Source organism: Mchenga conophoros, linkage group LG16 (genome assembly GCF_057382185.1).
Source record: "Mchenga conophoros isolate Kocher_MC1m ecotype Shallow Benthic linkage group LG16, M_conophoros_male_GT1.1, whole genome shotgun sequence".
In the NCBI taxonomy this organism is placed as follows: Eukaryota; Metazoa; Chordata; class Actinopteri; order Cichliformes; family Cichlidae; genus Mchenga; species Mchenga conophoros.
Window position 1 is genome coordinate 10,888,142 of NC_140541.1, and position 21,684 is coordinate 10,909,825.

Genomic DNA, 21,684 nt, shown 5'->3' on the forward strand with positions numbered 1-21,684 from the left:
GCTCGTCTTTTAACAGGCACTCGAAAGTTTGAGCACATTTCCCCTGTTTTAGCTTCACTTCACTGGCTGCCCATTTCTTTTAGGATTCATTTTAAAATTCTTTTATTTACTTTTAAAGCTCTCCATGGCCTAGCTCCATCTTATCTCTCTGAGCTGCTACAGCCTTATACACCCACCCGCTCTCTCAGGTCAGCTGATCAGCTGCTCCTGAAGATACCCAGGACTGGGCGTAAACTTAGAGGAGATCGTGCTTTTGCTTTAGCAGCTCCAAAACTGTGGAACGAGCTTCCTTTAGAGATTAGACAGGCCACTTCTTTATCTGTTTTTAAGTCACTCTTGAAAACCCACCTCTTTACCCTGGCCTTTGACACCACGTGAGATGTTGGTTTTTTATTTTAGTTGTTTTTAGGTGATTTGATGCTGTTTTATCTTGTTTTTGTTTTAACTAGGGCTGAACGATTATGGAAAATAATCTAATTGCGATTTTTTGCCCCAATATTGCGATTGCGATGCGATATGCGATTATTTTTTAAGGTCTTTGTCTTCTTTATTATTAAACAAAGACAAGCAATACATCATATAGTATGGCCAATACTATATTACATTAATTTTAAACTGTTCTTTCCTGGAAGACAGACCTCTGTTATGATGACATGAGGTGATGCATGAATTGATGACTGACATTTTTATTTAACTTCTTCAATCACAACAGTATATTTGAACATACACAATAGTTTATTTTTAGCTTACAAACATCTGAGCATAAAGTGCTGACAAGGAACCCTGGTGTAAACATTAAAATGAAAGTCAGTACAATGTGCAGATTGCAGAAATATACATAAAAAAAATCAGTGGCTTTACCACACTCAGTTTTTCGACATCTGTGAACTACTAGACAGTCATTCAATTAAAAAATAATATTAAATAAATAAAACTAATAAATAAAAAATACACACATCTTACTGATCTCTGCAGTCAGTAACATTACACATAAAGTGCAAACATAATAGCAATTGTATAAACACACACACAAACACGCCTTTAAAATTTAAAGGCGTGAAATTGGACGGTCTAGTTCTGATTAGCGTCACCGCTGTCTCGGTGGAGTTTAATAAACTCGGCCGTCTGCTTCTTGCTATCTAAAATATAACCAGACACTGGTGTAAATTCTCGACTGTCTCATACTTCTGTTTAATAAGTTTTCTGTTTGACGTTTAGTCAGCTGTGTGAAAACCAAGGAGGAACCCACCCGGGGGATTAATAAAGTTTTATTTTATCTAATCTAATAACTTTAATCTCAGCCAAACCGATTTACTCACGAACAAACAAAACACTGAAAAAAGCCCAACAATAACATTTTTAGGTTGTCTAAGTGACTTATATATTACGTTTAACCCGAGCAGCGAAACTCCGCGGTGATCTGAAAATGATGTGCCGGGAGTTGTGCCGTTCTCGGCCGCATCAGTAACCCTCGAGCTCCCGGCTAGCTGTCGAGCTGGTGGGTAGCAGACACCTCTGAAAACGTCGAAGCACTTTTGCAAATATGGGATATCTTGATAAACCGAGCAGATATTTGATGTTTACACAACTACTTTCTCGCCTGAAAATATGTTAAAAGTTTATTTTGTGACCCAGAAAGATTAGTATGAGTAATTTTAAAACTTAGTAGCGGCCGCCATTGCTGGAAACTGGAGTTTGGCTGGGCCGCGCTATGAATTCTGGGATATGGTAGTAATTTGGACAGCCTTCGGCGCGTCGCTGTGACGTAATCGGTCTACAAATGCGGCCTCAGGAGGATGCAGCCCATGAATTTGGACATGTCCAGAGTATAATCGCAGCCTTTGCGGTTAGAAAATTGCACTTGATCATGTCGCGATATTATCGCAAATGCGATATATCGTTCAGCCCTAGTTTTAACATAGGGCTGTTTTTAATTTTATGTTTTATGTGTTTTATTTATTTATTTTGCTGTTTTTTGTTATTCTATTGTTTTAACTTATTTTCTGTACAGCACTTTGTTCCTGTGCTGGGTATTTTAAAGTGCTTTATAAATAAAATTGGATTGGATTTGTTAGAGGTGATTAGTATTAGTCTAAGTGTTAGGGAAGGTACACTTACACTACAGTAATCTCATGATGTTTTTGCGTGGCATTGAATGAGCTCTAGATCATTTTAGTTGAGCTGTTGACAGTCTGCAAGCCTAGTGTGAAAAGCTCAAGCTGCTGCTGTTTGTTTACTTAAACACATTAAACACATTACTCATTCATTTAAATTAAGATCTGTATCATAAGAAAAGTCAGCTCTGAAAAAATTAGAGGCAATTTATAAACTACAAAAATTAGATGTGAAATTAAAGATTTAGATGAGATTAACTGTTGTTTTTGTAATGTAACTGTACATCGCACCTCCCCTCCACATCTTTTCATTCAGATGACTAAATTAAGCAAAGCACACACAGATTCATCTGTCAGTGCTTAAATGCATCTTGACTCATCTTCATTGAACTCATAAAAAAACAAAGTTGTGATTCAGTTAACAGATTTTGTCCACTAGATGGCAGCACAATACTGAAGATAAAGTCAGTGTTTTTACATGTGTTAAGAATTTTAACACTTTCACTGGATCTTTTTCAGGGTTCAGTGAGTCTGTATGCTTGACTGGATGTTCAGGTTTTTATTCATAATTAGGCAAAGCTGCTAACATTTGAGTCGATTGTGTCTATAACTTGATTATAGATCATGAACTATGCGGTGAGCAAGAATTTTATGTGTTTAAAACGTTTTCACACTGTTGTATATAGTATATAAAATTCTTATTGTAATGTATTCCACATGTTCTTACTGTATGGAGAAAGGGATAAAGATGCTGCTCACCACAGAAATTCCTTCTTAGTATTTTGCCGTCATCACAGCAGAAATAAGGAGGTCTCAGCTCAGGAGTCTTTGGAACAAAACCTTGTATTAAACAGGGTTTGTGATCTGAGGAGCCTCCTTAGGATGTGCAGTCATGAAGACTTGTGTGGATAACCTTTTTATTTTTTTCTCTCTATGCAGCTGTGTTTATGAAGCTGCTGCAAGCAATCAGCGCGCTCAGTGATTAGCCTATTGACAATCAGATGAATGTGAAATTAATAAGTATTTTCATATTTTATAAACTATTTAGTGTTGCTTTTCTAACAACAATGAAAATTACTTACTCTGGTCTGAGAGTTTCTTCTTTTTCCTGTTTTACACGACTTTAAATAGAAAATCTGAGGGTTTGAGAAAATAATCTGAAGATAAATGACATGATTATAAAATTGTTTATTGTTGTCTTTTGCATTTTATTATGAGGACGGTGATTTTACTGTGCAGGCACAGACTACTTTGTTGCTTTTGTTATGAGAGGTTTGAAGACATTGGAATTTTTTTTTTTTTTTTTTTTTTTTTCATGGCAATAGCATCTTTTAGTTTTTACACAGAAAAATAGGAAGTCTGAAGGATGTGGCTTCAGATTTGATTTAAATTACAGGAAGAGCAGCCAGGTCAGTAAAAAAACAGAAGGTAATTTTGATTGTAATTATTGGGAGAGGATAGTCAAAACCTCCTTGCATAAAATCACTCTTATTAAATCACCCGTTTTCTTTGTAAAGGTGTCTATCCGGGGCTTAGGTTTCACAGATTTCGAAACAAAAATGTTGCAGTAACTCTAAGATTTTAAATCCCCATCCCTCCCACTTGTGTCCCACAGGGCCCTGTGCTGATTGGCAGCTCACAGGGTGGCGTGAACATCGAAGATGTTGCAGCGGAAAATCCAGATGCCATTGTGAAGGAACCCATCGACATCGTGGAGGGTATTAAGATGGAGCAGGCTGTCAAGGTGCGATCAATGGTAGATGTAATAAGTCACGAAACAGACTTGAGGTGCACCCACTTTGTAGTTTGGGCTGCAGGAAGACTTGGAGGAAGAGAAAGGGGAGTGTGTTTGTGTGCGTTCATGCTGCAGTGAGTGCCAAAATGTCTAAATCAGAAGGGGCTCTTTGCTGTTTAAAGAAGGTTAACTCTTATCTAAACAAGGTCATTGGTTGGAGAAATTGTTGCATTCTTCTTAGCGTGTTTTTGCACCTATTTTTTGATATAATTAAGGTTTTTCGAATTTTTAGTTTGTTATCCGTTAATGACAAATTTCCGCCCATCATCCCAAATTTTCCTCTGAGCCTAAGTTATAATCATTTTCCAGGGCTTATAGAAAACAACTGATATTTTCTCATGTTTACAGTATGAAATTGGTGCCTGGTTTAGAATAATCATACTTTTTTTTATTTTTCAGTCTGATGTTTGCCTTTAAAATAATCTGTTAGAGGGAAAAAAAACCCTTATCCTGTTTTAGATGATGTGCCAAGCAAGATAAATAATGCTCCATGTTGTGCTTTATTTACAAAGATGACTCTACAAACATTCAGCTGGAGCTTTTTACAGAATCAGATTTTCACATGAGATGTACAAACAATAACGGCGATGAAGAAAGAAATGTTATCAGTTAATTTTAAAATAGTCTCAATAAGACACTGGCTCTAGTCCTTATGAAGGAGTAAGCTTGTTTTTTAAGGACAACAGGTTGTGTAGGTAGGGTTGGGTATTCCTGCGGTGCATCAGGATAATATCCCCAGTGTTTCACTTTTGTCAAATTACAGCCTTATTCCAAAATAGATTACATTCATTTTCTACCTCAGAATTCTATTCACAATACCCTATAATGACAAAGTGAAAAACATTTTCTTGCAATTCTTGCAAGTTTATTAATAATATAACATGTACAGAATTTTTCACAGTCTTTGCTGTGACACACAAAATTGAGCTCAGGTGCATTTCCCTCGGGATGAATAAAGTATTCTGATTCTGATTCTGACTATGTTTCCACTGATCGCCTGTCGGGTGTTTGTACAACATTACTAGAGTCCACCTGTGGTAAATTCTGTTGACTGGACGTTGTTTGGAAAAGCACACAGCTGTCTATATAAGGTCCGACAGCTAAAGGTGCATATCAGAGCACAAACCAAGGAATTGTCTGTAGACCTCTGAGACAGGATTGTATTGAGGTACAGATCTGAGGAAGGGTGCAGAAAACAGCATTGAAGGTCCCAGTGAGCACAGCGGCCTCCATCATCTGTAAGTGGAAGAAGCACCAGGACTCTTCCTAGAGCTGGCCGCCTGACTAATCTGAGCCATCAGGGTAGATGGGCCTTAGTCAGGGAGCTGACCAATAACCTGATGGTTTCTCTAACAAAGCTCCAGCATTTTTCTGTGAAGCGAGGAGAACCTTCCAGAAGGACAGTCATTTCTGAGGACTACACCAATCAGTGCTGCATGGTAGAGTGGCCAGACAGAAGCCACTCCTCAGTAAAAGCCACATGACAGCCCCCCTGGAGTTTGCCAAAAGTCACCTGAAAGATTCAGACCACGAGAAGCAAAATCGTCTGGTCTGAGGAAACAAAGATCAAACGCTCATAACTGCCCATCACCTGGCCAATACCATCCCTACAGTGACGCATGGTGGTGACAGCATCATGCTGGGATGTTTTTCAGCAGCAGGAACTGAGAGATTAGTCAAAGTCGAGGGAAAGATGAATGTAGCAATGTACAGACACATCCAGCGCTCAGCTCTGCGACAAGGTTCATCTTCCAACAGGACAATGACCCTAAGCACACAGACAAGATAACAAAGGAGTGGCATCAGGAGCACTCTGTGAATATCCTCAAGTGGCCCAGCCAGAACCCAGAGTTGAACCCAATTCAACATCTTGGAGAGATCTGAAAAGGGCTGCCAACCAACGCTCTGCATAAAGTCTGATAGAGCCTGAGACGTTCTGCAAAGAAGCAGATCATATTAAAAAAACACACACACACACACACACACACACACACACACACACACACACACACACACACACACACAAATGACTTGAGGCTGTAATTGTGTCATTATGTTTGTTTCATCATCACTATTGCTGTCATTATGGGCCAATGTGGAAGAAGTGAAGCGCTGCAAATACTTTCTGATGCACTGTGGTCTACCTTTTGTCAACAAGATGATGCTGCAGTGTTTGTAATGTAGCTGCTGTACTTTACAGCTACTTGAGCAGCTACTTGTGAGAGAGTGAGAATGTTCCTGCTACATGTACCGAACAAGTAAAAAGCACTAGGGGGAAAATTCAGCACTCTTGAGCTGAGCGCTCAGGTGTGTTCACTCAATCACACTTGGATCATGAACTCCATTAACTGTAGTTTATTTCCAGATCACCTGAACAAACTCAAAACATTACAGCTTTCACAAAACTATCATGTTTAATAATCATTATCACGGCATCTGCACGTTGCAAAAGCTTCTTCTTGACCGATCTTAAAAAAAATGCGCTTAACACAGAAACATGATCTTAATAATAATTTCAATTTAAAAAAAAAAAAAAAAACTACAAAGATGAAGTGATCGCCCTGTAGCCATGACACGTTATGTCTGCTTGTTTCCTGACATAAATCAACTTGGAATTCATAATTACAGAAGGCTTCATCAGGTTCTCCCTCTGTTTCTTCTTACATCAGCAGGAGTGCTTTCACAGTTGCAAGCTGTATCTGGACGGCTCTTGTTGGGTTTTCTCACGGAAGCTGCCATCAGTCTTTTACCACTGTAAATATGTACTGCTCAAAATAAAATGAAGGGAACACTTGATCATCGCAGTCTTACACCAAGTCGGTTAAACCTCTGGACATCAGTCTGTCCAGTTAGGATGCACAACAGGACAGACCCAGTGTCACCTGCTTTGGTATAAATGAAAGTAACAATGGCTTCTTCCCCTCAGAAACATTAAGCACTGATTCTAGACTTGAGTTCTCTAAAAGCAAAGTTAGAGGAATTGTAGTAATAAGAAAATCATTCAAACAGAACACAGTTCATGAAGAAATTATTCTAATCACCTTTAAAAGAAACATGAATTTCGTTATTTTTCTATCAGCTGACTTTCAGAAGCTAATGCTGGAGTTCTTTCTTGTTTTTGGTGGACTTGATTTATTTTGTTTACAGATGTACTCATTTCTCCACCCTGTCTCACTTCTGACTGTCTTTCTTTTCCTTTCCACTTTATTCCTGTTCCCCTGTTGCTGCACATCTCTTTGGCTCTGAATATTGAATATGTTGGTTGTCATAGTGAAAGCAGAGACTCAATATATTTGACAGAGAGAAGAGGTGTTGATTGCAGGGCTCTCAAACTAGATGGAGCGGCATTGATATTCCTTCGCTGCATTTATTTTTGTCCGCCAAGACCACATTTTTCAAACAACGTGATGTTCTTACAGACCCAGCAGGCTTTCCGTGCTTCTAATGAGACCTGTCGAAGCTACTGTTTCTGTTTGAAATTTCACTTTTGTCTTAATGTCGACAGGATTAAGCTCTGTGGGAGCAGTGAATGAGACAAAGTGCTACATATGTGACCAAGAAAACCAAAACAATGAGCTGAAAGATGTTAAAGATATCAGGACAGTTAGAGGAGATGCTTAAATCAAGCTATAATTCTTATGCCATTGTTGATAATGATCAGAACTCCCTTTCTCTCAGTGTACAGAAGTTTTACTACACATTTAATTCCCGACAAATCTTAATGTAAGTAAACCACACAAGCTCAGTGTTTCTACGTGATAAAGAAACGCTGCAGTGGTAAGTAAATCTGTCAGCAAGACTTTTTCGGCAATGACCTACCAGAACTTTTTCTGTAGCTGTACACTTTAATTTAAGCTGCTTCGTAGTTATAAAACAGAAGATATTTGATCATTCAAAAAAATATGAAAATACTGAAAGTTTATTTCTTTCTAATTACTTAATTACTTTGTAGCGAATGCTGTGAACCTAAAAGTATAAAATTCCTCCTTCACATTCTCCAAAGCCGGAGTACAGTCTTTTCTCAAGCCGATTTTGGCCCCTGGGCTTTATGTTTGACCCCCTGATCGCGGCTATAAACATGTATTCTTTGGGCATTTCTCTGCCATTTGTTTGAAAATAGCTCGCTGCTGATTTTTTATTTTTATTTTTTTTGACAAAGTACATCTGTCTGCAGGTTGCTCAGAAGATGGGCTTCCCTCCAGCGTTGATGAATGAGGCAGCTGAGACCATGGTCAAACTGTACAATCTGTTCATTAAGTATGACGCGTCAATGGTCGAGATCAATCCCATGGTGGAAGACTCCTCTGGCATTGGTAGGCGCACACACATGCACCTGTCTGTTTCTGTCCTTGTAGGGTGGTGCTGGGTCTTGTCTAGCCTTTTCCCCTAACCTAACCCAGCTGTTTGGAGTGATGTATAGCCTGATCATGTGGGCAAACAAATGTGTTTACAGTTGTTTTGAGCACATTTTAAGCTTTCAGTAGCAGGAAACTGTTAAAATCCATCAGAGATGCAACCTGAGTTAGAACAGACTAATCTTTCCCTTCTGAGTCATAACATCACTGTTCCACTCTCTATCACACACATTCTGTCTCATTGAATTTTTAATCATGTGGTCTGGAGAACAAAAAAGAAAACATCCTCTTTGAACACAGAGATGAAGTCAGAGTCACTGTTAGGTTAGGAAATACAGCTTGAAAAAGGAATATAATGGCATTATTTTATGGTATTTTAATAAATGTAAAAACTAGGGGTGCAACGATACACAAAATTCACGGTTCGGTTCGGTTCGATACTTTGGTGTCACGGTTCGATATTTTTTCGATACAAAAAAAATGTTTATGCCTTTTTAATTTGTCATTTATTAAAATTATAAATATATATTTTAACTCAAAAGTACAGTTTTTAAATTTAACCCTAACCCTTGTGCGTGTTTTTTATTTTGACAGCGAATGCGCACCTGCGGACCACTTATGTGCAGCCCTGGTTATTTAGCTCGTCATATCGCAGCCACAGAAATTCTTTTGTCCATGAAACCATAAAGCTGCACTTTCTTTTTGCCTTATAGTCTGATTTATCATAACTTCTCCGTTTTGTGGTAAGCTTTTCTTTGGCTGTCACTTCTTCACCCTGACCTGTCTTATTTGGCTCAGCAGAACTGAAATGCTTTTACACGCACTCACATAAGCTCAGCGATTCTCTGCGCGATCAACCTCTCACATGTTTAAGCTGCGGGAGATTTCACTTGTCATGTTTGCATAGTAAGCTAACGATTAATAAGACGATGTCAGAGGAATTGGTGCGCAAATTATCATCACTCACAGATCAGTGCTGTCGCTCTCTATACACAGTTCGCACGATTGCAAAGTGAAAGCAAAAAAACAAGCGCAAATTCAAACGCGACTTCAATATGTCACATATTGACAGTGGCTCACCGATGCCAATGACATAATTACCCAGCTACATTTCTGAAAGAATGCAAAAGCATTGACATATATTTTTCCTACAATAGCCCGACGGGCAGGGAAGAGATAGATTTTGGTAGCCCGACTGAAAAGATCGCTAGCTCCGGGACGTCGGGCTAGCGATATTGCAAGCCCTGTATCTGATTGAGGAATAACTCATCTTTGGAAAAGAGAGTTTATTACAGAGAAATGGCTCTTTCCAAAATAAAAGCTATACTATCCGCTTCTTCTGGGCTATATTCTCAGCAGCATAAGGAGAATCATGTGCTAACAGCTGTCTAAATGACTCGGCTAAAGTTAGTAGCATGCTTGCTTTTTTTTGTCTGCTTCCACTTGTCTTTGCACTACGATGATGTCGGCGTAAATGTGCAGTCATATTCGTCGTGTTCCCACTAGTGCTTTCAGGTTAATCTCGTTGAAATGACCTTAACGCCACAATACGGCAAATCTCCGTTAACGAGCTACCGCCGATCGCTCCGTGCATGGGGCTGGACGGCCAACACGTTAACGAGCTAACTGCGCTAACACACTAGTTCACACCAATGTAATTGAGCATTGCGTGGCACATCCAACATACTGTTTTACTTTAGTCCATGATGCGCTTACCTTCAGGGTCATACGTCACATGAAAACCAAAATAATTCCAAACGCCAGATCTGAATGAGGGTGGGGGAGGTCCATGTTAAAAGGAGAGCTTAACTTCTGTCTCGCTAGCTTGCCCTGCGCTCTTCCTTCTGACTATGCTGTCTGTGTTGAGCGCTCAGTGGATCTGCGCTGGACAGTGCAGCCTAGGCGGAGTAGTCGAACGCAGATTCACTGAGCGCTCAACACAGACAGCATCGTCAGAAGGAAAGTTGATAAAATAAATTACAAATGTTGTATTGTTCGATACATATGCGTACCGAACCGAAAGCACTGTATCGAACGGTTCAATATCGATACGAATATCGTTGCACCCCTAGTAAAAACCAGTTTGGTCTTACCGAACAGTTCAGCATGTATTCAAATGAAAAGCATGCAGGTGCCCAAATTTAGTTTTGGAATTTTTTTTTTTTTTTTTAAGGATTTGTAAATCTGGTAATCTAAAAAAATGGCCATTCATTTCATTGATGGCATTTCGTAAAAATTAATTACATTTTTTTTATGTCTTAATCCAAAAATAATATTATTAAGGAAAACAGTGGTGAGAGGCTGCTGCAAAACCACATTTATTGCAATGAAGTAGCATATGATGATTACCTTGGACATGGTTGCTTTGAAGATGAGGATCAGACCTGTGACCGGTCACAGTTGGCTGTCACATTAAAGACCTTTGGTGATAAAACTGAATCAAGACACTGCTATCAGTTTGCAACTGAATGGGGTTGTTTTGTGATAGTATGCCATTTAACTGTGATAAATCCCTGGGAATCACAGACCTGTGGTCATCTCCATGCACAGAAATCACCTTTAATAAATAGTGATATAGTTGCTTCAGGACGACTGTTTAGTTGGGAAGTGACTTGGTGCTTGGTAACCTTAATATAACCAGAATACAAGCTGCCCGGTGACTAGTTGAGTCTCCTACTGCAAAGAGACTCATCAGCGAGTTCACCTCATTGGCAGACTGACCAAATCTTTTGGCAAATGTTTGCAACCCTTCTTTAAAGTAAAATATTCAATGCAATCACTGGGCAACCACCATTTTTTGTTTATTTGTTTTTTTTGCACAGGTGGATTGATCATAAAAGCTCTGCTAGCTTTTGTTTTACCAGGAAATGCTTTCATGGTGATTATAGTAACAAGCGCTGTTGCTGTGAATGCTACACAGCAAAGAGAGGCTTTACTTCCACATTAAACTACAACTCTTCACTGCTGTTGTGTTATCAGTCATGTTGTTCAGAAAAATATGTACTTGGACTGAATTGTGTAATCATTTTTGTCGACATGAATGTGCCTAGGCTCTCTTTTTTTACTAAATATAAGTGAGAAGCAGCATCAGCTTCTTGCTGCATTTTTCACTCTTTCACTCTTTTCCAAATCTTCCGGAAGATTGGTTGGAGTTGCACTTTTTTTCAGCTGCACAGTCATGTTGCTCAAGAGGGTTGACCCTGACAGACATTAACCATACACGACTTGTCAGTTTAATTGTTAGTTGGGGAATTTACCACTTGAGAAATATCAGGATTCTTTAATTTCCCGGGCCTAGTTGACATTAAAGAAAGATGGAGCCATGCTAGTCTTGCCCAGGTTTGCAGTCTTGCTGACTGAGATGTGGTTGGTATGCTTGTGCAGCTCTTGGCCTCTAAAGGTCATTTTCATTTTGCGGAACAGACTAATTTAGCTGGACTTATGGGTCTCTGGCAAGGAGGAATGCACTGGGGTTTGTCCATGAAAGCATCCTGGAGATGATGAGGAGATTGATTTCAGTCTGAGGTGTGCGTGTTGTTCTGTCAGTGAGTCAGAGTTAATGGCTTTGCCTGATGCACAGTGATGAGCTCCTCAGGCATGAATCACAGCTCTCAAACACAGTTGTGAGGAAAGGAGACCGCTGACCTTTGTGCCAAACACTATGCTGAGCGCCTGATGAGCTGTTAGGTCCTCCTTCTGCATGATCATATATATATATATATATATATATATATATATATATATATATATATATATATATATATATATATATATATATATATATATATAAGCTCCTTAGCTTCCTTCACTGTAGTTTGAGTGAAGCTCAGAGTGTTTCTTTTTCCTTGTACTCATAATCAAAGGCAGACATTTTAACAAAGTGTAGCCAGAAATAAGTTGTCCTCCTGAATTATTCTTTAATAAGCAAAACTCTTTCCTCAACATATTCAATTATTTGATCATTTCTGAGGTGATATGCATTTAGAAAAAAAGAACTCAGCTGCACATTTACATTCCTGGTGCCAGTGCCCCATGGCATGGCTCTCTGGCAGATGGAGAGATGAGCTGACATTGATCTTCTTCTAATGTCAAAATCTTATGTGTCTCCTTGTCAACAGTAATGTGCATGGATGCCAAGATCAACTTTGACTCCAACGCAGCGTACCGCCAGCAGAAAGTGTTCGAACTGCGGGACTGGACTCAAGAGGACCCGCGGGACCGGCAGGCCGCCACGGCTGACCTCAACTATATCGGTCTTGATGGAACCATCGGCTGTCTGGGTCAGTCCAAGCGAAATGTCAGAAAAGCTATTTAGTAGTTTCATTTTTTGTGTTTATTATAGCTTTTGAACCTATTTGGTGGTCATTTTGAGATATGTTCTCAGTTGTAATCCTGATTGGGTACTGCATTTCCCATAATGCTCGGTTATGCCAGACAGAAAATGAACGTTATAGGTTATAATGGTAACCCAGAGATATTAATATGACCAAACTGGACAAGATATGAATATCTATAGATTAAAAAAAGGAGCTTGCTAATTTGTCTGCGATATCCTGCAGTCTGTCAGTCTCCTGTTTACTGTCTTTTTCTCCCTCAACTTTCTAGCCACCTCAACTCCATACACGGCATCCCACAACATAAAGCCACCAAATAAGACACCTTGTGGCCTTTTAGTGGAACTGTTTGTTTTTCTTGACTTACTTTAAACAATGTCTCAGAAACAGTTCACAGGTCCAGCTGAGCTGCTGTGTTGTGTCCAGTGCTGTGCTAGCTTATCTGACACAATTCTGTCTCTTAACAATGAAAAGCAGATCATACACTGTGTTTTTTTTCCCCTCTTTCTTATGTCTTTAAAAATATCCAAACTCAGTAGCTTGTTGTTGGCTCTAACACTTTCTACTGGCTCAAAGTGCGAGGGACTCATAAATACAATGGGGTGGTATTTTACAGCACAGTGGCACCCAAGTCTTGTTTCCATGTGTAAAAACTATTTTTAGTGAGAGTCTGTAATGTTTTGTCATCATTTAAAGATTTCAAAATGGATATTAAACCATTTCCAACCACTTTCACATAACATAAGGAAGAAGTACAGTTAGTTTCAGACCTAGAAGTACACACCTGAGCTGCTTTAGTTCAAAGTGGTGCATCAGTATCAGCCATTAAAACCTACCAGCCTATCACCAATTGGCTTTTTATAACGACTATCAGACCAGACTTTGAGTGTATAGACAGCACTGTCGTAGTAGGAGCTCTTTTAGTTGTGATTTAAATGTAATGCGTTTCCATTTAATGTCAGTCTTATTATCAATGAGTGTTTTTGGGTTTTTTTTTTCCAGTACATATTCAGTGCAAAAGAAGAAAATCGTCTGCCTGAATCATTTGACCAGTGGCTTTGTCTGTTTTAGTAAATGGAGCAGGTCTGGCCATGGCTACCATGGACATCATCAAGCTCCATGGCGGCACACCAGCCAACTTCCTGGATGTAGGAGGAGGAGCCACAGCTCATCAGGTGACGGAGGCCTTCAAACTCATCACCTCTGACAGGAGGGTAAGAAGATGCCAGCTTCCAAAGGCTGTTCATGGTTTTAAACAGGAAACTGTTGAAGCCCGATGTAGCTCACCCCTCTGAGCTCGTCAACATTCAGTTTTTGATGAAGTTGTTTCTTTTTTCTTTTTTTCCTCAGGTTCAGGCTATCCTGGTCAATATCTTCGGAGGAATTATGAGGTGTGACGTCATCGCCCAGGGTATCATCATGGCTGTAAGAGACTTGGACCTCAAGATACCCATCGTTGTGCGGTTACAAGGTGAGGAACAAACTGCTATTTTTTTTTTTTTAATTTTCTTAAAAGGATTTAAAATGTGGCATTGTATTCATTAACTTGTTAAATTGAAGCTTTGACTTTATCCTTATTTGAATTTTTACTGTTGTTAAATAATTTCCCATGAATTTGATGGGGGATTGATGCCTCCCTCCTTCTGAATGTTGAACGAAAGGATGACGACCTCAGACATCTGGTAGCAGCCAGTTGAAGTGATTTGGGAAAAGGATCAGAGATTATATATATCTCATCTGCACTAGGAGCCCCTCAGGATCCCTCCATGAGAAGATCTTGCTGAATTCAGGGATGTCTGATCTTAGTGAGCTATGGAATGCAAGGAAATCCCGACAACTCTCCAGCACAGTATCTCAGATTGAAAACAAGTACAGATATTTGTAACGCAGATTTCATTACCAACCTGACCAACAGCCTAAACCTTGTTTTAAAAGGAAATGGAAATAGACAGGGGTTTGGGCCCAAACACAGTGTTGTAATGTTCTGGATCAACCACAGCCACAGGCTCCCCCTCCAGTGGAAACACACACTCTCCCCCACCTTGTCAGGCGGGTTAACTGGCAGCAGCTGGCAGTGCTGAGGGGGGGGGGGACTCGTGTCCGTTTCATTTGATGCTTCCTACTTCAAAGTCTGGCTCCTGGAAACGCGCAGAAAACGACAAACACAAATGAGCTGTGAATTATTGTGATATCGTGTGATATATGCATATGTACATTCATACTCTATATTATCAAAGGAGGCCAAGTGTTGAATACAAAGACTTGCTGGTCCTTTGTGGCCTTCCAGAGAGCTGAATCCCTCACTGGGTGAAATTCCTCTGCCAATTTGGTTTTCTCATCTTTATTCATTCGTCAGTGCAAGGCAGTGAAATTTGCAAGCACAAAGAAATGGTGCATGCTTGTATTTGGAGCCTAAACAGAGCTGACATTTCTCAGTTTTCCTCAGGGTAACATTTTCTGCTCCTGTTTTCTATTTTGGAAACGAGAGGATGTCACCTCAAAATGCTGCTGCTGAGGTTTGCGTTCCAGCGCCAAGACTGTAACTGCACTGCAGCTTTAGACACGTTACGTGAATTAAACAGGAGCGCTGCCTTCTGTTTACATGTTTAATCAGTTTTTTTAAAAGTTATTCTTTACACATTTTATAATCTAAGATGTAGAAGCGCTTCTGAAGTTGGATTGGAGTCATTAGGTAGTTCTGTCTTATATCTCAATTAGCACCTCTGTGGTCTTGTCTGCAAGTGTAAATGCACTGGTGACGAACAGGGCAGGTAGTTTTGGTGTTTTTTTTTTTTTGTTTTTTTTAATTTTAGGGAAGCTTTGCATGTTGAGTTTTGACTGAGTATATGTCAAAGACATGGTTTGATCACCATTATAATAGTTTCTGGGTAGCTGCATAGTCAGAGACCCAGGCCCTTGCTAACTTCTGATGCACACCCATTCATTTTGTTCTATAAGCCTGAAATATGACAGAAATGACTCAGTTCTGAAAAGCTTCAATTGTTACTGCTGATTGGCTTTCAAAGGTTAAAAAGTTAATGCCACCCTCCTTTTCTTTTGATTGGCTGCTCCTTGCATGCTGTATTTTTTTTATTTTTTATAGGATGTTATGATCAGCAGTGTCACAAGGCTTTGGATGATGACTCCTTGTTGGAGTCACCTGAACAGAGATGGACTTGGGCTGCTTTAAGGTCACTTTGTATAAAATCTGTTTCAAAGAGAAAATAAGATATGCGTGAAAGGTTCAACAACAGAGGAAGTTGCCTTCTTTAGCAGAGTACATCCTAGTTCATGGTTTGCAGCAGATGTTTTCAGTTCCTTTGTAGTGATGTGTGCTTCTTTAGAGGTTTGGACATACTTAACATACTTGCACAATTAAAAAATTGCTCATTAATATTGGCCATAGCAGAAACTTTGTGTATTTTATATTTTCTTCAGGGAGTATTTTCACACACAAAGTTTTTGGACATGGTTGAATGTAACTGAGATTTTGTTGATAACCTATAGCGATGTGATTAAATACTGTGGTTTGTTTTTCTACCTTCAAAATGAAGTTAATTGACTGAGTGCGGTTGATACTGTAAGGCTTCAGAGTACTCAGTCATTCAGTCATCTGAAACTAAATACTCTGCTGTTAGTCTAAAACTCTGAAGACTATTTGAATTTTAACACTCTGCAGTACAGGGTAAGATGGACTGCAGCAGATGCATTTGATTCATTTGGCAAGAATTCCTTCATGTATGCTTCATCTGCTTTTATCTTCTAAAGTTAGTGGTAAAGGGTAAAAGAAAGTAGTTGGAATAACTTTCCAAAGCTATTAAATTCTGTCTTGTAACCTCTTAAACATCTGCGGTGTTTTTAACTTTGATAAACTTTAAGCATCACACTGATGAGCTTGAAACTCAAATGCTTCATGGATTTTAAGTCAGAGCTACAAGTAGCACCTCTGTAAGGCTCTACATCAGCACAAAGACGCTTTTCCTGTGAGCCAATCCACAAATGTGCGTGTGACCAAATGACTTGTTAATCGGGGCCGGACTCGGATACATCAGATGGGTCACAGCTCCTAATTCGACTCTGGAAACTTGACTGGACCACGTTCTCCTTTCAAAACAGGAACATGCTCTTTTTTAAAATTTTAATGTTTTTTTTTTTTTTAAATAATAAATATACTGTGTGTGTCTGTCTACACACTGACAAGTTACTTTGGTATGTTTATACATGCTCTTTCGTGTCTAAGACTGCTTCCTGGTTTATCCTGGATTCATGGGTTTGTGTATTTGTGTCAGTGGCTAATTCTGTAATGTGTCTGCTTTGCTCTGTTTGTAATTCTTTTCTGGGTTGTGAGGTCTGTCTGTATAATCAGGCATTAAAGCAGATGTTGTTGATCTCCATTGATTTGTAAAATAAGCCTCCGTTACCATTTTTCCCCTATGGTTGTATCTGTGGTTGCCATGGCTGCACACCAGCCATAGAGGCAAGCTGAAAAAAGTTGAACCATGAAGTGTGAAGGCATCCACCAAACAAAGGAGGAGGCAACGGCTTGCTGTGTGACAGCAGCTTTAATAAAAACTGTCTGCTGGGAGGTTATAGGGCAGTTTTAGGGAAATTGAGTTTTCACTTTGGTCCGGCGAACATTTTCTTTTTCATCAAAGAAACTTCATCAGCTCTCCAAACTTCTGGAAAGACCTTTTAGACATTCAGCTTTGTTTTTCCCGAGTGCAAATGGAAACTGTGGTCTGAGGGTGGACAGTACAGGAGGCACAGGTATCCACAGAAAACCACAAGGAGGTTATTAGCTTCCTCGAGGTTCAAAAACATTCAACAGCATCCAAATGAATGTTTGCCGTATCAAGAAACTCTCAGTTCTGACAGTGACACAGCTGTAGGGTGGCCAAAGGTACTGCTGTTTTGAAAAACTGACTTTTTTTCATTTATTTTTTTTGTTTGTTTGTTCTCAGGAACAAGAGTGGACGACGCCAAAGCTCTGATTGCTGCCAGTCCGCTGAAAATCCTGGCCTGCGACGACCTGGACGAAGCTGCAAAAATGGTACGCACAAAGACCCACGTTCAACTCAAATGCTCACGTCATAAATGGGGAGAGCAGGGCTGACATGTACCTGCCTTTAGATGTGTCGCTGTATGCGAGGAGGCGGAGGGTGTGTGTGTGTGTGAGAGAACCAATGTGAGGAAAAACGTCACTTTACATTTATAGCACAAAGTAACCAGAAAGCAGCAACAGTGTGAAAGCGTATGTGAGAACAGGGTTGGGGAGCAGGTGTGCCGGGAGGCAGTTTGATAACATTTTATTAAATCTTACTCTGTTCTAAACACTTTTCACATCCAATTAAGCTGCTTGATTAATTGCTTAAAAGTGGACTGATTCCAGCTTTCATGTAATGATTATATATGTGGAAAATGGTTGTATTTGATCTAAAAACAGGATATTAGTGATGAGCAGGATCAGCTTTGTTAGATATGTGAGTTAGCGAGGAAATGAAAGCCTTTGTTCTGTTCTTCTGGAGTTAGAATACAAAAGATTTTCAGGAAAGATGAGAAAGAATGAAAACCCTTTAGATTGTTGTGAGTGGAGAGTCCTTGTTGTTAGATTAGGAAAAGAAACGTGTATCAGTCACCTGTATTAGTAGTTGTCGTGTTTGGTATTTTTGTTCTGCCAAAATAACTAAAAAAAAATTTTTTTAAACTTTAGAATTAATATGATTTTGGAGAAAATTACTAGACAAGTATGACATGATATGGCATGAAACTGCAGCGTGTGTCTCAGTGCACAAACCACAAGAACAAGACTGCACATGTGCAATCAGCTGATTAACATGTGCAGCTGCTCTGTGACTGTTCAAGTAGAGTTTGAGGTGTGCGTGTGTCGAGAGAAAAATATGCGTCTTCTAGATGACACTTGGGCGGCCCACTCCCACGGTAAAAGTTCTAGAAAAAGTTTTAGAAACGTAGAACGTCAGCGGCTAAGTTGGTAGTAATGATGTGAAGTGAAGCATGACTGCTGTGAGTGATGGGGATGTCAGCTGTCAAACCTGAAGTGCACTATGTCTCAATCCTAAATTGAAAGCAGAATACCTGCATAACACCTGAATTTCAGACTTTTCAAGCACAGTCAGGAGGAGGATTGGGATCCCATTGAAACAGTTGCATGACTTCAGAGACCTGTATCATTTGTGTCATCTGTTCTGTATTGACTGTCTTAAAAAAAAGGTCTCCTTTTTAAAAACACGGGTTTGTTGGTTAAATAAAGGTCAATTGTAAAAGTATGTTATGTTAAATTTTATTTCATGAGCCCACTCTGCTCTGTCCACAGGTTGTAAAGCTTTCTGAAATCGTCTCCCTTGCAAAGGAAGCTCAAGTGGACATCACTTTCCAGCTGCCCATCTAAGAAACCCAACCTTTCAGATCTCTTCCTCCAAGCACTTCCTCTCTCACACCCCTGGGTCAGCCTATCAACAACACGCCACTCCACTACCCAATCAAACAGCAACATGAGCTAGAGAGAAGACACATTAGGTTAGCCCTTTGTTGAACCTGTTTCTGGCTCTGTGGCACAATGACACGACTCTGAACAGCCCCCCCCCCCTTTACTCAAAGTCTCAAACCCAGAGAATACCCTTAAGTTGCACTTGAGTCGATACGCACAAACCTCCTCCTCCTCCTCGTTCTTTTTCGCTCTCTTCCACCCTGAGAGGGAGACTCGCGGTGAGCCTTTCTGTCTTCTTTGGTACTTGTTGCGAACACTTCCTTTGACCTACTTTGAAACAATAATAGAATAAAAACAGTAGCTTTGTCTTGTTACTCGGTGTTCAGGTTGGGGCTCTTTTGAGTCGGATCATTTCCTGTTTCCAGCTGAATGCTTGTGAGTTGGGACCCACTAGTGCTGTCCATTACACGGTTTAGCACGAGTGCCTTTCAATCTCTAAATAGGAATGTATTCCTCCATTCACGATTTTCTTTGTGTGTGAGTGAAGAGCTACAAACACACAAACAACATGCTGGCAAGCTTGACACTGGCATGAGGAAACAACCTCAGTTTTCTCCTTAATGGAGAATCAGCAGCATTGATTTAATATTGGTGGGGTTTATTTTCCATGCAGGCCTCAGTGTTATTTCTGTACCTCCTGTAGGCATGAGTTCCTCAGCCTCCTTCATTACTCCTGACACAGCAGATGTTTCCTCCTTTCAAAACTGCACACTCGGCACGGACGGTCTTCGGGTTCATCTCTGACTTTACCTGAAGGTTTGAACGGCTCAATCCTGTTTAACCCGGGTTTGAACGAGTCGCATTTGTTTGCCTGAATTATTAGACACCAGACCTGCGGGCGTATCGATCGACGTCAGGATCTGAGCGAGTATTGATGAGTGGGCCTGGCGTTTGGGCTGTGCCCCAGCTGTGGTGGAGCTCGTGTGTGGGTATGTTGAACACAGGTGATACATCACAGCTAACTTTCTTTTTTAAAATAAATGAATTATTCAGTGTTTGTGTTGGGCACCTCAAGTTTTGCCAGGAAGGAACATGGAGATCAAAAGTTGAATGATCTCAAAGTAAATCAAGAGAGCTTGGTGTACGTTCCTGTTCCCATGGAAACTGCTCCTGCTTACCTGCCAGGTTTCAACCAGATGGAGTTCACATCTTGTGACCATCTGAAAATCAAAAAGGCCGTTGTTTTGATGTCTTTCATGACAATACTTTTAAGATCTTTGTTTTGAGCTGCTAATTAATCCAAATAAGGAATTTGAAGTATTCCCGGGCAGTGTGAAAATAATTAAACAGAAAATGCAAAAAGTTCTCAGTTGCAGTCTTCGTGTTTTAATATTGAGATTATTTTCCAAATTGAAACTGCACAAAACAGGAGGACGCAAGCACTTCCACTGTCATCCAAACAGTACTTGCTTATACTGTCTAAAGGGGGCAGCCAGGAAGTCTGAAGGTTGACGTTCACAAGTCACAAGTTTTTCCGGTTGAGCTCAAACTGAAGAGGACAGAAAAGTCACTGGTTCCGATTGCAGGTTTATCACCGTGTTCAAAGTGGTCATTGTAGGCAACTTTCTTGTTAAATGAACTACTGCCATAATTCTTCCCCCCCCCCCGGAGCATGAAAGTCACCAGAAATGGACTGATGACTGCTGAAGACACTGGAATTTTGTGTCGTTCTTTATTTATCTGCTTTGTTCTCTCTATGGAATAATTCACTGGTTTAGACCTCTGCAGTTGCTGCTCCCGTGTGTTCAGTCGTGCCATCGCGCCACAGTCTATTAGCTCCTTTTTTTGTTTCTGTTTGTGAAGTCAGAGTCGAGGTTGGGGTACTCCAAGTCAAACTGTAAAACGGCTGTAGGTTTTTTTTCCTCCTTCCCTTTACTCCTCCTCCTCCAGCTCTCCAAACACAAGCCGACATTGTGAGTTGTACGTCATTTATTTTATCTTGTAAATAACCAGACTGATGTTCTCGCTCTGTAAAATATTTATGCTCCTCACAAAGAGCACAGCAAAGGAAGAAAAAGAAAAGAATAAATACAGAGAACACCAACTTTTCCCTGGTTGAATTTCTTGTCTCCGGTGTGTTTTGTCTTGGACACTGTACAAAGCTGAGCATTTATTTTGGTTTAATCTTCTTACCAAAAAATGCCTAATTGGTGCTGAATGTAGTGGCACCATAAAGCCTCAGAAGCCTTTATTTAGTTTCCTGTTAAAGAGCAACTGTTTAATGTTTTGTATGAGTTTGAAATCAAGAACCTGCAATAGTCTTGTGAGATAGTGGAGAATACTATTCATACATCCAGGCCTCCACCCATTTCTTCTGCTTATCCGGGGCATGGGTCACAGAGACAGCAGCCTAAGCAGAGAGGCCCAGACTTCCCTCTCACCAGCCACCACCTCTAGCTTAGTTTGGCAGGAGGTCCTCGGTGTGCCAGGGACACCTACAGCCGGAGGCATTCTACTAGGCTGGCTCCTTTCGATGTGGAGAGGCTCTATTCTGAGCCCTACTCAGATGAGTGAACTCACCACTTTCTCTAAGGGAGAGTCCAGCCACCTTTTGAAGAAAGCTTGCTTCTGCTGATATCTG

The 21,684-nt window shown here is 40.1% G+C and overlaps 1 protein-coding gene across 2 annotated transcripts in view; it reads left to right on the plus strand.

The window, feature by feature from the left end:
- Positions 1–21,147, plus strand: part of sucla2 (succinate-CoA ligase ADP-forming subunit beta) — a 31,830-nt gene extending 10,683 nt beyond the window's left edge. For both annotated transcript variants that reach the window (XM_085248420.1, XM_085248421.1), the window contains 7 exons: positions 3,730–3,858; positions 8,084–8,222; positions 12,383–12,544; positions 13,670–13,812; positions 13,949–14,069; positions 17,560–17,648; positions 18,930–21,147. In XM_085248420.1, the coding sequence (XP_085104546.1) occupies positions 3,730–3,858; positions 8,084–8,222; positions 12,383–12,544; positions 13,670–13,812; positions 13,949–14,069; positions 17,560–17,648; positions 18,930–19,004 (858 nt within the window). In that variant the 3' untranslated portion in view covers positions 19,005–21,147. The remainder of the gene's footprint in view (positions 1–3,729; positions 3,859–8,083; positions 8,223–12,382; positions 12,545–13,669; positions 13,813–13,948; positions 14,070–17,559; positions 17,649–18,929) is intronic.
- Positions 21,148–21,684: the final 537 nt, after the last annotated feature.